The sequence below is a fragment of the Salminus brasiliensis genome, chromosome 2, assembly GCF_030463535.1.
Source record: "Salminus brasiliensis chromosome 2, fSalBra1.hap2, whole genome shotgun sequence".
Classification (NCBI taxonomy): domain Eukaryota; kingdom Metazoa; phylum Chordata; class Actinopteri; order Characiformes; family Bryconidae; genus Salminus; species Salminus brasiliensis.
This window is the reverse complement of record NC_132879.1, coordinates 13,190,043-13,207,373: the sequence shown is the minus strand read 5'-3', so window position 1 is coordinate 13,207,373 and position 17,331 is coordinate 13,190,043. Positions and strand designations below refer to the sequence as shown.

The 17,331-nt window shown below is 39.7% G+C and overlaps 1 protein-coding gene across 1 annotated transcript; it reads right to left on the bottom strand.

Moving 5' to 3' along the window:
* Positions 1–1,392: 1,392 nt before the first annotated feature.
* On the bottom strand, positions 1,393–16,044 carry sting1 (stimulator of interferon response cGAMP interactor 1). Its single transcript, XM_072673561.1, has 7 exons — positions 15,991–16,044; positions 11,445–11,671; positions 8,990–9,167; positions 6,472–6,580; positions 5,420–5,649; positions 3,520–3,706; positions 1,393–3,220 (listed from the first exon to the last, which is right to left on the bottom strand). Exons 2-7 carry the CDS (start codon positions 11,657–11,659, stop codon positions 2,958–2,960), a joined length of 1,182 nt encoding a protein of 393 aa, XP_072529662.1. The 5' UTR covers positions 11,660–11,671; positions 15,991–16,044; the 3' UTR covers positions 1,393–2,957.
* Between the last annotated feature and the right edge of the window lie 1,287 nt (positions 16,045–17,331).

Sequence of the window (17,331 nt, the reverse complement as noted above, 5' to 3'; positions counted from 1 at the left end):
TTCTCTGCGCAAGTTGCATTTTGGCTTATACAGTGCAGTAGCTATACTGTACTGTACTGCTATGCACAGTAGTATATTTTGACTTGAGTGTTTTTACCTAATTGTCAGTTTAGGCTACTCTACTCACATCTGCAACAAAAAACAAACAAATAAAAAAACATCAATCAAATATGAACAGCATAATGTTCAAACTAGATTAATAAGTAACAATTTCAGTCCAGTATCCAGTATTCAACACACAATAATTTATCACATTTATCACAGAATGTCCAGTGTATAAGGCAGTATAAGGCATCAGACTGAGATACGTGGATGTATGGTTGTTTTGTCTGCCATGTAAATCTTTACAGTGGAAAATAAAAAACTAATCTTGCTACTGTAACCATCCACTGTTACCACCATACAGTGAAGCACCAGTGAAAATTATCTATTTTGTCATTTCTTAATTAATACAAAAATAAATGTCACATTACACATGATATTATCTGTGTAACATTTTAATTAAAATTTATTTATTTTTTTTTTTTTTTTAAATTAGTATTTGGTGCACAGACCACAAGTTTGTGTGAAAGCTCAGATGATCAGATCAGATCTACACGAGAGTCATCTGAGCACGCGCTTCAGTGCAAGAGATAAAATTCAGATCATATTTGACCTTTCTGTACAAAGGCCAGATACAGTTATCAACTAACATGGTTTGCACAGTCTGTGGCACATTTGCTTAAATTTAAATAGTGACCTAGAAATAGTGCAGAATCTTGATTAAAAAAAAAAAAAAAAAAAAATATATATATATATATATATATATATATATATATATATATATATATATATATATATATATGTTTAATACTGTTATTTTATTAAACATTGTGTTATATATTTTTGTGTTTCAAATGTGAGTGTCTTAACCAATTACAGAGTTTATGTGGGAGTTTTAATGAAACCAGTCCTAATGGATCAAAGTATTGATCTGCAATCCTTAGGCCTATAAAAAGCAGAACATTGAAGCTTTAGTAAGAATTAAAGGAGAACTGTTGAGCTTAGTAACCATAAAATGACTGGTAGGCAAAGAAAGACCTCCACAGCTGATGACAGAAGAATTCTCAACTTACACCTGTCCAAACAGGTCAAAAACACCCTTCAGAAGGCCAGTGTGAGTTTATCAATGACTGTCCAGAGAAGACTTTATGAACAGACATACCAAGGCTACGCTGTAAGATGCACACAACTACTTGTCCTTAAAAGGTTACCCTTTATTCTATGAATTAAAAAGTGTGTACAAATATAATAAACAAATATAATAAAAAATATGTAAAAACTGTGAAGTACAGAGTAATTAAGAAGAAAACTACACTGTTAAAAAAAAGGTGCCAAAAAGGTTCTTTGGAGCAGTGCCACAGATTAACCACTTTTGGTTTAATAAAGAACCTATAATTTTGTAAAATACAACATTTTACTGTCAATAATCTTTTAAACTTCTTCAGTTCTACACCAATTAAATTTTTTACTCCTAAGACTCTTAAATCTTTCGTTTTCAGAGTCCGCAGACTGACTGTGCGTATACATCTCATTATCCACACCTGCTTTGACTTCCAGTCCGGGGCTCTGTAGCCCTATCACAGTTCTTGTTGTCTGAATTCCCCTGTTGTGTTAAAGCCAGTCTGTTCCAGTGAATGACGCTGAATAGAACAGTGTGTGTAGTAGATAAGCGAGATTCACTGGTGACTCACTGGCTACTGGACTTCACTGTGGTGTGTAGAGATTGCACTCATACAATGACGTCCTCTACCGTAAGTGTAACAGCCTCCCACTGCTTAAACACACGCATCCTCCTCACACAGCCTGTGGTGTCATCTCTCATGCCACACACATGCAGGCTATGTCTCTTCACCTTATTTCCTCACTTCCCGTGTCTCACTTCCTGCGTCTTTTCATGAGATTGAGACTGTTTGGACTGACCAGTTTGCTCAAGTCATTTCCTTTAGTGGTCATGGTTTTAGAAGTTCCACATATACACTCCTCAAAATAGAGGGGCTACAAAAGGTTATTTACCAATTTAAAGGTTCACAAAAACATTCACAAAAACACTTCTTTATGGATCCAAAAATGCTTCTTCTTTGGCATCGCTCAAAGAAGCCCCTAATGTTTTAGGATGTTAATGGACAGTGTGTGTGCAGTAGAATACCTAATCTCCTAAATGTCCCAATCTCTTAAGTGTCCCAATCCCAATCTCTTAAACATCTACCCATTCATCTTATCTGCTTCTGCCCAGTCAGGGTCATGGCGGGTCCAAGGCCTATCCAGACTGATTAGGCACAAGGCAGGAATACCTACTAGACTGGGCACCAGTCCAATTTGCTTACACCTAGGACCCAAAACCCCAGGCCCACTGGAGCTGTGTGGCACAAACACTACCCGCTGCACCACCAGGTGGCCCAACAATTGTCCAGTTAGCTTAAATTATCCCCTGCGTTTTTATTGCCCTGACCCTGTGTGTGTTAATGTGACCTAATTATAAATGTCATCATTGTCAGTATACATCTACACAGAATTCTTCTGTTTGCATATCCCAGCTGGAGTCAGAATACAGAGTCATACTTGCTGAATAACCAATTCAGCAGTTCATAACCAATCACTGGTCCCTCCTTGTTGTCTCTAAAAAATATGAATATAAATTCACCTTTGATTTGGTGTATATACAGTACTTTGATGATGATTTTCATGATTATCTATATACAGTGTGCATGTATGTGTGTGTACATATATCACTACAACAGAATATCACAATTCCAAATTTCAGCAAAGAAATCTTGGGGGTGAAATAAAAAAAAAGACATGCAATATTAATAATAATAACAATGCCAAAATATGCCCAACAGAATTAGAGAACATATCACATTTCTACAATCTAAGAAATTGTTTTGGTAGAGGGATGCTCTGCTGTATGTGTTGTTCTAGTCATGGGTGTAGTCAGTGTTCTCCACGGGAATCGACCTCAGGGGCCTGGGGCCGCTGATCATCAGGCTGGGCAGGGAGCTGGGTGGCTCCTCCTGAAGGCCATTGTGCTGGACGTACACAGGAGCCCTCAATGGCCCCTTTTCTGCCACAGGGCAGGGAAGTTCCTGGGCCAAAACCATGGGGATCTCGTGTTCCTGCTGCTGCAGGGTCTTGATAAGCTCCTGGGACAGGTAATGAGGTAATGCGGCTGCCTGTTCATCTAAATTAAGATCAGCACAAGAATGATTACAACCCGATCTTCAGCAAGGCTGGAAAAAGTACAGAGAAACTGAAGTACTTCACCTCACAACACCAGTGTAAAACTAAAGATGCGGACTGCAGACATCAAACATGTCTTGACTACGTTTGGGGTAAGAAGGAAACTGTGTGAATTGAATTTTACAATAAAAGTTCAGTTCTACTGCAGTGTTTTAACATTGCAGAAAGTGGCTCGCCTTATAGCCGAGATAGGTGCATCCTATTTCCCACTGCAGAAGGTAGAGTAACAGTAAAGCTCACCTTCGAGGAGAATGAGGCGGTAGCGGTTGCGGCACTCCAGAGAATTCTCCAGAATGTGAGAGAGGGTGGTGTAGAAGAGCAAGACCTGCTGCCTCCTGTCCCATGCACTGAACCCAGCAAAGCCGTCCTGGGACATCTGATACAGAGTCAGCAGCGGGGTGGCATACTCTACCACACAGTAATAATCCTTAAAGAGAGAGAGAGAGAGAGAGAGAAAGAGAGAGAGAGAGGCTTTCATCTCAATGTCATGTCCACATGTCCTCCATGTTCTGTTTTGTCCTTCCACCAAGACCAATTCCCCATTATGAGTGGAAAATATTACAGTAATTATACTAAGCTAAGTTCTATAAACAATGAACGGTTGTACATCATACACCGATCAGTCATAACATTAGCACCACCTACCCCAAAATGAGAAGGTCCCCCTTGTGCCACGACAACAGATCTGACCAATAGAGGCATGGACCCCACGAGACTGCTGTAGGCGTCCTTTGTTATTTGCCACCAAGACATTAGTAGCAGATCCTTTAAGTTCTGTAGGTTGTGAGGTAGGACCTCCAAGCATCACATCAATGAGCCTGAAGTGACCACTGCATACCAGGAACACCCCACAAGAACAGCCTTTAACTGTTATGGAGATGTTCTGACTCAGTCGTCTAGTCATAAAAGTTTGGTTCTTGTCAAAGTGGCCCGTTTTTCCTGCTTTTAACACATCAGCTGACTGTTCACTTGCTGCCAAGCACATCCAACCCCTTGAAAGATGCCACTGTAGATAACAATAATCACTGTTCTTTTTTACTTCACCTGGTACTAATATAATGGCTGATTGGTGTTATTTGCCATTAAAAGAATTTTGACTGATTTTAAAGTGTGTGCTGTTGCTTGCCCCCTATGGGTGACACAAAGCAACAGTTTCTCAAGACCAAACCCACCTTTGTATACCTGTGTACACACCTGAAAGTATACCTGTTTCGTTTCTTCCAATGGCAGAAAATAGACCAGACCTCGACTGGGGTTGTATTTGCCTAATTATATTTTTTTCTGTCCTGACATGTAAAACCATAGAATAAAAAAGGCTGTACTTTCTTTTACCCATGACTGTACTTCATGTAGCCCTTACCATGCATTGTTAAATTACTACTGCAATAATAAAATTGAGGCTTTGTGTTTGCATACAGTTGAGGTTTAGATAGTATAATGATTCATGTTGGCATTACTTTAACTCCGTTTCTCAGTAGGCTCTTGCTCTTACTTGAAACTGAAACTTAAACATTTACATTAATGGCATTTAGCTGACGCTCTTATCCAGAGCGACTTACAAAGGGCTCTCATATTACAGAGGTGAGCCAATGTAGTGTTAGGAGTCCTGCCCAAGGACTGTTATTGGTGTAGCGCAGCATTACTGGCAGGTAGTGGTGTTATCTGTTGCGCCACACCAACCACACTGTCTAATTGAAAAAACAACAAGGCTTCACTGTCACTTAATATGGACTGTAAATCATACTGGGTTGAGCTGAGCTGAGCTGAGGTGAGCTATGTTAAACTGAATTGAACTGAACTGAACTGAATTGAGTGAGTGAGTGAGTGAACGGTGAGACCATTCAAAGGCCAGAGAATCAGTTCACGCTTAACCCACAAGGTGTTGCTGTTTCTCTAGTTGACACTAGCATTTCTGACACAGTCTTATGATGCTGTGTTCACACAAAGATCATGCATAGGGTGCACATAGTTAGAAACTCACAAGTTGGTCATTTTAACCCGACTGACCTAATATAACTTAAGAATAAGTTTCATTTCTATGGATCCAACTCCAGGATGCGGTAGTAACAAAGCAACTTTACCAGGACTAGAGCCGAGTACCCCTGTTTAAAGGCACTTTGTGCTAGCCTTTATTTTTTACCTCTTTGTTCTGGTCTGTGATTTTGTAGATGCTATGTTTGTAGACTCTCTTCCTGATCCCAGCCCGGTCCAGCTGCAGCTCAGGCAGGTTCTTGTGGTAGCACACGTTGTGGTCCACCTCCTCCAGCCTGGCTGTGGCTGCTGCACTCAGAGGCAGCAGGATGTGGAGCCGGACGGAGCTCAGCATTTCTCTGGTCTCACTGAAGTGCTTTCTCACCTGCTCCTCCAGCTCTGCAGACATATTTCAGTTCTTGATTTAGCTCCACAATTAAATACACATAATAAAAGGGTCCTAATATGAGAAAATGCATTAGTCTCCCACTTTCTCCAGATTGCCTCTGGATCCTTTGAATTTTGAGTTTGCTAGCCTAATATTATTTCAGTCTCTCTTGTACTACCAAAACAGCTTTAACTCATTAAGGCACAGGCTCCATTAGACCTCTGAAGGTGTCCTGGGGTATCTATTAAGTCCTGTAAGTTGTGAGGTGGGGCCACCATGGATCACATGAATGAGCTTTGGGAGGCCCTGACCCTGTTGTTGACCATTTTTCCTGCTTCCAACACAACTTGACCATTAATGTAATTTACGTCACTCATTAGCAGTTTTAATGTTATGGCTGATCAGTGTATAACAACACCAGCTACTCTATTTGTACTCCACTACCGATAGTCTTATGCTGTCAGTTCTGTGAGCAACAGCGTTGTGTAGATGTTTGTATAGAAAGTAATTGGGATTTAAGTAGAGCAGTGGTTAGCGCACCAGGCTATTGATAACAAGCTACCACTGTTGGGCCCTTGAGCAAGGCCCTTAACCCTCTCTGCTTCCCTGGGCGACGCAGCAATGGCTGCCCACTGCTCTGGGCATGTGTGCATACTGTTAGCTGTGTATGTTTGGTGTTCACTGCACGGATGGGCTAAAGGCAGAGGCCAAATTCCATCTGTAAATATCAGTGTCTTTGACGTTGTGTGATGTTGCTGCTCCCTATGGGTGACACAGTGTAATTTTTTCTCAGGGCTGTCTGAGGAGGGTGTGGAAGTGTGTATGGAATATACCTGGTAGCACAAGTTTCAGATAGCCCAGGTAGAAGGACCAGGCCAGGCCATGAGCCACATTCATCTTTCTAGTCTCACACACCTCCGAAATCTCCACTGGAGCAGGACCCTATGGAAAGAAAGAGAGCAAGAGAGACAGACAGACAGACAGACAGAAAGACAGCATAAAAAGGAAACAAGAGAAAGAGACAAGAGGAGCAGAAAGAAAGTGAGAACGTATACTACTATAAATACTACTATCATGATTACTATTACCCGAACAAGTGATTTCATACTGCTATTACTACTACTACTACTACTACTACTGCCATTACTACTACTACTACTACTGCCATTACTACTACTACTACTACTGCCATTACTACTACTACTACACTTACTATTACTGCCATTACAACTACTACTACTACTACTACTGCCATTACTACTACTACTACACCTACTATTACTGCTATTACTACTACTACTACTACTACTACTGCTACACTTACTATTACTGCTATTACTACTACTACCACTACTACTACTACTGCCATTACTACTACTACTACTACTGCTACACTTACTATTACTGCTATTACTACTACTACCACTACTACTGCCATTACTACTACTACTACACTTACTATTACTGCTATTACTACTACTACTACTGCCATTACTACTACTACTACACTTACTATTACTGCTATTACTACTACTACTACTACTACTGCCATTACTACTACTACTACTGCTACACCTACTATTACTGCTATTACTACTACTACTGTCATTACTACTACTACTACTGCTACACCTACTATTACTGCTATTACTACTACTACTACTACTGCCATTACTACTACTACTACTACTGCCATTACTACTACTACACTTACTATTACTGCTATTACTACTAACACTACTACAACTACTATTATTGCTATTACTACTACTACCACTATTACTACTACTATTACCAGAATCAGTCATTTTAATACTGCTACTATTACTACTAGGTTTACATCTCTATAGTATAATATAAGTTTATATGTGTTTTATCCAGTTATATCCATATAATGCAACAGAGTCACATCACTATTCACATTTATAGCTCCGACCTTTACTGTGCAATAGCACTGTTTACAACACATCCCCTCAACATCAGCCTTTAGCAATTTTACAAACAGCTTAGCTTACAAAAAATCAGGGAAAGGATGTGTTGTTATAGGAGCTTCATCCATCTAATGTTCAATGAAACATACTTACTTACATAATTACTTTTAGTTTATGTTAGTTAGAATTAGTTTTGACATATTTTTAAACATATTTAACATATGTCTCTTGAACAATATTGGGAGATATAATTTTATAAAACAGGAAAGCCTGTTCATTTTCCTTTTAAATTGTGCCTCATTTGTAAGAAAAATGCAGTTGTGGGATGAGCAGAAGAGCTAAGTATGTGGGTTGCACCCATGAAAACTTTACCAAGTCCTTTTTGCCAATGCCAAACAGCTCATTCTGCCATTGACTGGTTTGGTGTTTGGTGGAGTGGATGATAGAAGTTTAAAGAAAGAAGACATACATTAGATATTGGCAATTTAACAATTTATTCATTTAACAAATAGTCTCAGTAGCATGTGGTAGAACTATACACAGCCACAACAGCCTGGCACCTTCTCCTAATGCTGGTCACACACTGCCTGGTCACACACTGCTGTGGGATGGCATCCCATTCTTCTACCAGCATTTGTTGAAAGTCAGCCAAAGTGGTGGTGTTGGTCACACTGGCAGGAACAGCAGGCCCAAGCCGATCCCACAAGTGTTAATGGAGCTGGCAGGCCATTCCATTCTCCCCACTCCCAAATTCTGGATAGTAAGCATTGTCATCTAGGAGGACAGAGTTCGGTCCCAGACTGTGAAGATACAGGATTGCCACTGATTGCAGAATTTTATCTCAATATCTCTCTGCACTGAGATTTCCTCCAATGATGACAAGCCTAGGTTTTCCAGTGAGGGAGATGCCACCCCACACCATCACACTGCCTCCACCAAAAGATATTACTCCATCAGTGCAGCAATCAGCATAGCATTCTCCACGTCTTCCCCACACTTTGACCCTACGATCCAACTGCCATAGGCAGGATTTGGATTCATTGCTGAACATAATGTAATCAGGCACCTGGTGGCAACAAGTGTCAATAACAACAGCAGAATAAGCTGTTTGGCAATGGCAGAGAAGATTTGGCAATTTTTTCATGGGAGCAACACACATACTCTCCCTGCTGCTCATCCCACAAATGCACGTTCCTTACAAATGTGGCACCATTTAAAATGGAAATTAACAGGCTTTACAACGGTATAAGATTTATTGCCAAGAGACATTGTTACAACAAAGAAATAATAAAGTAAGTGATTACAGTATTGTAATGTCTTATAACCACATTACAGCTACTGATTTAACTGACTTGCATCTTAGACCTCAGGAATAACATTAATTGACTAGAATGAGTGTTTGAAAGATGGCAGTCATTACCAGTAGTCCAAGGGTCTTGAAAAGAGTGTAAAAAGTGCTGGTTAGGACCACGAAAGTCCCCTGCTGAGGTGTGTAAGTGAAACCTCCCAGCAGCAGCACTATAAACACCACAAACACCCCAACTACATTAGCCTTGCTGAAACAGGCGTGAAGTATCCGCTTGAAACTCCCACCATACCTGACAAAGAGCAACACACTTACATTAAACACACACAAACCTGCTTTAATACAATATTAAGTGGAATGTGCAAATCATTACTGTCAGAACAAAACCTCAAAAAACAAGAACTTCACAAAACATTCTCAAATAAATTCTTATAAATTCTTATAAAATGTAATCAGATTGTATTACAGGATACATTTCTTTTGGTCCATTTAATATAATAATAATAATGTTTTAAATTGTGCCAAAAAAGATACAAGGTTTTGTTCTGACAGTGAAAAGTACTCCCATCATGTGGTTCTTCAAAACTAGACAAGGCCAAAATGAAACACACACTTGCAATAATACAATAGCTGTCTATATTCACTGCTGTAGGAGCAATTATAAACGTATAAATGCTGTATTCTACCCTCCTGCTCTGGCTAACTGGCTGGTCAAGTCAAGTGAAGTCAAGTGGGTTTTATTGTCATTTTAACTACATACAGAGTACAGTGAAACGAAACTACGTTCCTCCAGGACCATGGTGCAACATAGACACAGTGCATACAAAACACAAGTGCAACACAATACAAGTGCGGACAGACAACACAACGCAGTACAGACAGAGAATAATAAATAAGGTAAGACTAGTCCTGTGTAAACGATAAAGATACATGATAAATATCAGAATCTCTGAATAAAACTCAAAGAGCGAATCCCAGGGGTGTAGATTGCATGGGGCTTTGCACACAGACTCCTGTCTCTCTCTCTATCTCTATATCTCTCTTTCTGACTTCTGCTATACTCTCTCTGATCTTTCCTTTCATATTCTACAGGTTGTGCTATTCATAGGTGTTATCTGTCTGTGGTAATGCGTCTTTTATCTTTGCTACAACCTTACTACTTTCTTCATTGTCCAACTGCATCATGTAACTCGTGTTATTGTGTACCATTAATAAATCCATTGGGGTGACCCTAAGCCAACATGAACAGCACTGTTTATTATTCTAACCTGAGCATAAAACTAGGCTAACTCTTAATAATGTTCTTTGGCTGTTCATGTTTGAAACTATTCACTCAACAATTACATTTACGCATTTAACCTTCAATGCTCCCCAGTAACCGATGTTGGGAGTAGGGAAAATACAGAAAATAAATTCAGAAGTTTTTTTTATCAACATATTTAACAATAATAATAAATAACATAACATACAAAATACTGGGTCATAAAGCATACAACCCATTTGGTCACAGATAAACTGATTAACTAATAAACCTATTATGTTAAATCTGAAAAACATCGCAGGTGTCAGGCCCTCATTATCGTCCTCTCCCCCGGGGCGATCCCGGGCCGCCGCCTTATTTCCGGTTCATTTGTGTTCATTTCATGTTCATGTGTTGCACCTGGGACTGGGAGCATTTAAGGAGCTTCCCTACTGCTACTCACTGCTGTGGATTGATTCTCCACATGTCTGTGGCGTGTTTCTATTGGCTAGTGTTCTGATCTGGTTCAAGTTGTCTCCTAGTCTGGTTCCAAAGGCAAGCGCATTACGTTGCTTCCAGTTCATGCTCCTTGGCGGCTCCAGCTTCAGTCCCAGGTTTGTTGTGGTCGCCATTCGGTTTGCCACCTACTGTTTGTGTTCTAGTTTTGACCATTAGTTTGCTGCACCTTGTTTTCTCTGCACCCTGTTTTGTAAGACCTTTATGTTTAAATAAAACCTGCGAGTGTTCATCCCATCTTGTCTAGCCGCACACGCCATGACAGCAGGTTTCAGATAATCCATGGAAAAGTGAGAACTATTTAGATCTAGTTATCATACTGTAGAAGTGTAGGCCTTATATGATATAATAAAATAAATACAAATGAGATACACTTAATAATACAAAAAGAAATACTAGGGCTGCGTATTAACAGGAATCTGGTAATACAATATGTGTGGCAATACAGGGGTTACGATTCAATATAGCCCATTACATTGAGATACTGCAAGCAAGGCGATGTGGGTGATTTTTAAAAAAATAAATCATATGCATAAAATCTGATTGTAAAAAAAAATCTGATCTAGCTGTCAGGGTTTAAACATAACCACCAATCATTACAATCTTGAACTATTCATCAAAAACCTATACTGTGTTTCTGAGAATCACAATAGTAATAAGTGTACTGATTTTCTCTTGCACTGCTAACAAATACCACTCTAAAAGGAATTATCAGCATGCTGCATACCAAACAGACACTAGCAGTAGGATCCTACAAAACCAGAATGACTAAAAATTCAACAAACACACATACACACACACAGGCTGTCTCACCTTTGTTGCGAATGGAACAGCAACTCCTCTGTGAGCAGACACAGGCTGTGCAGCAGCGCACCCAGGCTCAGAGAGAGTGCAGCAAGTTCACACGCTCCTTTGATGAAGTTGGGGTCCAGCAGGCTGACCAACACCAGTGCTATGAGACCCAACCCCACTGCACATGCGGCCGGAGCCCACCCCCGAGGCCGCGGAACCACATGCTCCTCTCCCATCAGCACCTCTGTCTGCACACATTACACATTTCTCAGTTAACAGATTATAAACACCAAGGAGCATGTACACAATTTTCCCCTTTCACAAAATACTGTCCACCTGTCAAGACCTGCCTGGCGTGTAAAGCTTTCATCTTTAGGAGCTACAAGGCTAATTAGTAATAGAGGCTTTTAAACACCAATTAGCATTGTGCTAATCACTTGCCTAAATAATGCAAAACCAAATGACTTAAAACATTTAAACACTGCAAGCAAAAAAAAAAAACTGTATATATTGCACTGAAAAGGGTTTTGAGGTTTTATAAAGAACCATTTACAAAATAGTTTTCCACCAACGTCCTCTTGAGACCTAGAAAGCCGTGATATAGATTCAATTTATAGATTTTTTATTATTATATATTTTTATTTGATATTTATTTGTTGTTCAAGTCTTGCTTGGTCTCAGAATGTAGGGGTTATGTAATGGTACTGTATTATTTTTTGTGTGGATTTTAATATATATATATTTTTTGTATATATATTTTTTTTCTTGACCATAAAAACAACAGAACCATATTTAAACACTAAAAGGTTTTTTTTTAAAACCCTGCATGATTGTAATAACCAGGAGGACTCCAATCTTGACGGTTGTGGCCAACTGTATCTTGCAAAGTATTTTCTATTCAAATCTATTATTAATTATATAATGCAGGGTTAATAGTTTGCCAAGCGTTCAACTGACTGTGTACTATATGAGTGTTTGAGTGTGTCTAAATTATACACACATAACTAAGATGGCACTAGAAGGCAGCAAGGGAACAGTCAGTTCTTCAAGGTTCTTGAAGCTGTTAAAAGGCAGGAAAAATGGTCAAGCGTAAGAATCTGAGCTACTCTGACTCAAAGCAGTCTGGTATGCAGTGGTCAGTACCTACCAAAAGTGGTCCAAGAAAGGACAATTGGTGAGCTGGCAACAGTGTCATGGGCTCATTGATGTGATCAATGGAGGCCCCACCTAACAACGTACCACACTTAAGTTCACTTTGCTGAGAATCTGCTGCTAACATTGTGGTGCTAGATACCATAGGACGCCTTCAGAGATCTTGTGGGGAACATGACTCGATGGGTCAGAGCTCTTCTGGCAGCTCGAGGGGCACCTACATAATTTTAGGCAAGTGTTTTTAATGTGATGGCTGATATTCCCCAACTTAACCTACAGCAGTTTAGCTCCTGCACAGCACATTATAAGGCCTGCTTTGAGCTGGAGTGTCATTTGAATAAGGAGCAATACAATATATAGTTCTGAAAGGCACAGTAATAACAGCAGCCTGAAATAAAGTACATCTGTGTTTGGTACATAGAATCACACATTTGCAAGCAGGTCTCAGCAAAAAGAAAAGAACAAAAATCTCTTCAGGCGTAAGGCTGAATTTTAGAATAGCAACATTCCCTCAGCTAGTAACCTCATGTAACTCTTACAACACAATGAAAGTAGGCTTTTAGCTTTTGGTTTCACTTCATCCTTTATATTTTGCATTAGATTTGGTTTTTAATGTGTTCACATTGTGCTACAGCAGTGCCCTGAATAAAAATTATGTTCTCTCTCCAATGCAATCCTTTAAAAGCATCTACCTAGTGGTGATCACATTCTTTATTTGCTTTGGCATTATCTACAGCAAGGATGATTGACCTGAGGCCTCATGCAGCGGTGCAGCACATAACCTGTTCTGCAGGTATGTCCTCTGCTCAGATATTGCTTAACGTGGCAGATTGTATCATATACCTGAGCAAAACAGGCGTGATTTACAAGAATCAGAGACCTTGAAGATAAGTTGTCAGCTAGCTCAAATTACACAAGAACAAACAGTGCATTGTGAGACAGCAACATGAGATGACTACGATCATAATTTGAACAAAAGTATTGGGACACACATAGTCATGCCGTCTGAATTTGAACTGGGAAATGATAAATGCTTAACTGGAATTACAACAGATAATGAAATGTATGAACATATGATATATGAAACTAATAACAGAACGCTGAAACAAGATATAACTGCAATCAACAAATACCCTCAAATATCACAATGACCTAAAGAGGGGCAAATTAGGTCACATAATACTACTAACATTAATATATACATAAAAACGTAGTGGTTTTATATGACTGTGTTAATTAAATCACCTCCAAAGTTCTCCTCTCGGGAGTCTAGTGTTATTTAAAGTTGTCATCCAACACCTGGTTTGGTAAATCAGGGCTTAATGATGGTAAATCAGGTGAGCTGGTGATGGAACTGAACACATTCACGTGCTGGCTGGGGGCCTCCAGGAGAATATGATATGAATATGACCTTCAATATGAGAAGGTCTTGTTATGTTTTATGGTATTTATGTTTTTAGCAGCAAAAAGATAAATGAGATAAATGTTTAAAATAATGTACTTAGGTGAAGAGTACTGTAGGTCCCAGCCCATTCCTTTAGCATATATTCTAACATCCCTAGACACATACTACCTCACAAGCTCTTCATAGGGGTTATCAGGTAGGCAACTCACTTCATCAGTGTTTAGCTGAATTAAGGCCAACCTGCAGAAGGCTCAACAGAAAAGTCTGGAGTCCCAGACCCACCCCCCTCCAAGCTCATTACCATAGAACCACATAGGCCTCCCTGATGACTAAGGTGGTACCTAGTCCATCAGTGCCACCTATTCCATGTGGACTCTATACACTACAGCAACAACTATAAATCCAAAACAAGCCTCAACAACAAGCCTCCCCATTGGTTAAAGCAATACCTAGCCCCACTGGCACCATTAATGCAGACTCAGCTGACTCAGTGCCATCTGCTCAATGTTGACTCTAATCGCTACATTAACAGCAGATGCTAAAACAGTCTATACTTACCCACAATGCTACACATGGGGAATCAACCACATTATACTACTTTTCTCCAACCAAACTGTCCTTCTAAATCCAAATTCAACCAGCAAGGATAAAATTACAATGGCTCTTATTTTAGAGGTGGACAATGAGGCCGGAATCATCTCAGGATCAGCAGAAAATCACATAAAGAAATACCAGAATTGGACAGATTTGACCAAAATTTCAAAACATAAAGCTGCCAAAAGGATTCTTAATGTGATGCCATAAACTCTTAGCTAATAGTACTGCAAAGGAGTTCTCTGAGTTGATAATGTTAGCAGAACCCTCTTGAAGCTACATAAATGTTGTAATTTCAGAAGAAAGAACCATTTAACCAGGCAAAGACCATGCATTTTAACCTCTGTATTGAACCCAGTCTTCACTTGAAGAACATCTTTTGTAAAAGAATTACTTTTGGTTCCCTACAAAATCTTGCAATTGATGGCTCTTGCAATAGAAATAAATTCGATTTACACTCATTTAGCTATGATAAGTTTATTATTATTTGTTTTATCAAGATCTCATGTTACTGAAGTCTTCATAATGGCATAACAGACACTGTCTTTCACTCACTCACTCACTCATTCACTCAGTCACCCATGTTTAGCAGGCTTAGTTTAGCAGGTTTAGTCTCAACGAGGGCTCAATATTTGACTTTTTGATGAACCAATGATACATTGTATTCGAGTTCGAGTTATCTCCAGGTCATGGATACTGTTGACCAATCTACCTTGATACTTCAGCTTTGAATAAACAAGCCAGAAAATGAGCATCTTTAAAAAAAAACACTGGGCTGTTCTGTATAGAGTCATATTGCAGGTGGCTGTGAAGCTAAGCTCACACTTCCCTTGTGGCCACACCTGAGTGTCTGCTTGGGAAGAAACAGAACCCTCTGACTTTAGTGCTGCTGTATTTCTGTCTATACTAACACCACTGTACCAATCCTCTGTTGTGGTGTTGTGTAATGCATTGTCCAAAATGGACTTCTTAATGGATCTCATCAAAGAATCAATAAAGACCCACATGAAGCCTTAAGAGGTTCTTTGCCTGGTGGTTCTTCTGTGATGGGAAATCTATTGTAGATGGTTTCTCTAGAGCTGTATATATAGTATATATGTATGTACTAGCACTATGTACAGTGAACATCTCTGCAAGACAATAAAGGTTGCAGTCAGCTAGTATATGTCTTGGGTGATACTAGCAAAATAAATAACAGCCTCAGAGTACATAATCACAGCAACCAAAGGCTAAAACAACTACTATTGTTCCAGTGTCCCTCAAACTCTAGCAACGTAACTGGGTATGTAGTTAAAAAATAAATAATAGCACTTAAAAAGACTTACAAAATATAATGTAACACTAATGTACATGTTGGAAGCTGGAAAACTTGCTGCAGAGATGTAGTGGAGAAATGGAAAGAGGACTAAAACTCACCTCTGATCACAGCGGAACGGCTGAGAGTGCTGTTGTGCCTGTTTGGGAAGTCTATAAGGTTAATGAACAGACGTTTACAGCAGCTTGTGTTTTTATCCTTGTTACTTCTTTTACCTCTTGCTTTTCTGCCTCCACCTTATCACTATCTCTCTCACTCTCTTCCTTTGTCTCTTTATTCTTTCTGTCTTGTCTCTGTTTTCTCGCTATCTCTTACTCTCTCCTCCTTTCTCTTTTTCAGCGTGTCAGACTCTATCCTGCTCCCACCCTCTCTGCTCTTCACTCACTCATACACACACACATACACACATACATATACTCAGGAAGCACTTCTTTCATTTTGCCGAATCAACTTTTCAGTTTCACTTTCACTAGTAAGTCACACTTTCCAGGATCTGCTAAATTCCTATTAAAACTGTTTAGTGTGAATTTCTGCTCTGATAACTCAAACACAGCGGCTGGTTCTGCACATGATCTACAATTTCTCTTTTCCAGACAGGAGAAGTGACCTCCTCATGTGACTCTTTATAGAATGCGGGAAAACTAACTTTAAACGCATCGGACGGCAGAACTTCTCCAGACAGGAAAGCCCCTCATGACCATTTCAAATTCCAAAAATATTTTTCAACTCAAAGCATGAGGACCTGGCGAAATTAACATTTAGTCATTAACATTTTCCAGCAGCATCCAACATCTACTCGTTGCCATTTCATGATTTCATATGTTCTCTCCCTTTTTTGTAGTTTTGTAGTCACTTATTTTTCCTGGTCTGATTTGGTTTTAATGGCCTCTGTGATCAGGTGGCCAGATCCTCAGGCACTTGCTGAGTTATGGGAGCATGCCTTTTGAGACCAGGTGGTTAGATCCTCTGGCATTTGTGTGTTTATAGGAGTGCTTGGAGCTTTGGTTAATGAAAGACAGGTCGGGTTGTGTGTTTGTGTGGGAGGGGCAATTACCGTAAAATCACTTTGACTGTACATGTGTGTACACCCTGTACTTGTGTGATTGCTGACTATTTTTAGCTGGTTGTCATTCAGATTTTTCCTCTAAAAGTACCAGGTGGTCTAGACAGAGGAATTATCTCTGTTTACATCTGTGTTAACTTTACAGCCATTATGCTTTAAGACGCAGACCCAGCTTCATTCAAACATAAAAGCAAATTATGGGGTCTGATTATCTGTGTAAACACGTATATGTAGGATTTTTCAGTACACTGTTGTGTGCGGTAGTGGTGATGGAAATAGAGTGGCAACCAGATGGTTGCGGGTTTAAATCCCAGGACTGACTTGGTACTCCTGGCTGTGGGCAAGGCATTTAATGGGGGTGGGCAGTGAATTGTGCAGC

What these genes read in the sequence shown, in the direction of transcription:
- sting1 (XM_072673561.1), bottom strand. Translation starts at nt 11,659, where the DNA reads ATGGGAGAGGAGCATGTGGTTCCGCGGCCTCGGGGGTGGGCTCCGGCC. An exon ending in TCTGAAACTTGTGCTACCAG is followed by an intron (nt 5,650 to 6,471) that starts GTATATTCCATA and finishes ATATGTCTGCAG; the next exon opens with AGCTGGAGGAGCAGGTGAGA. An exon ending in TCACAGACCAGAACAAAGAG is followed by an intron (nt 3,707 to 5,419) that starts GTAAAAAATAAA and finishes TCTCTCTTTAAG; the next exon opens with GATTATTACTGTGTGGTAGA.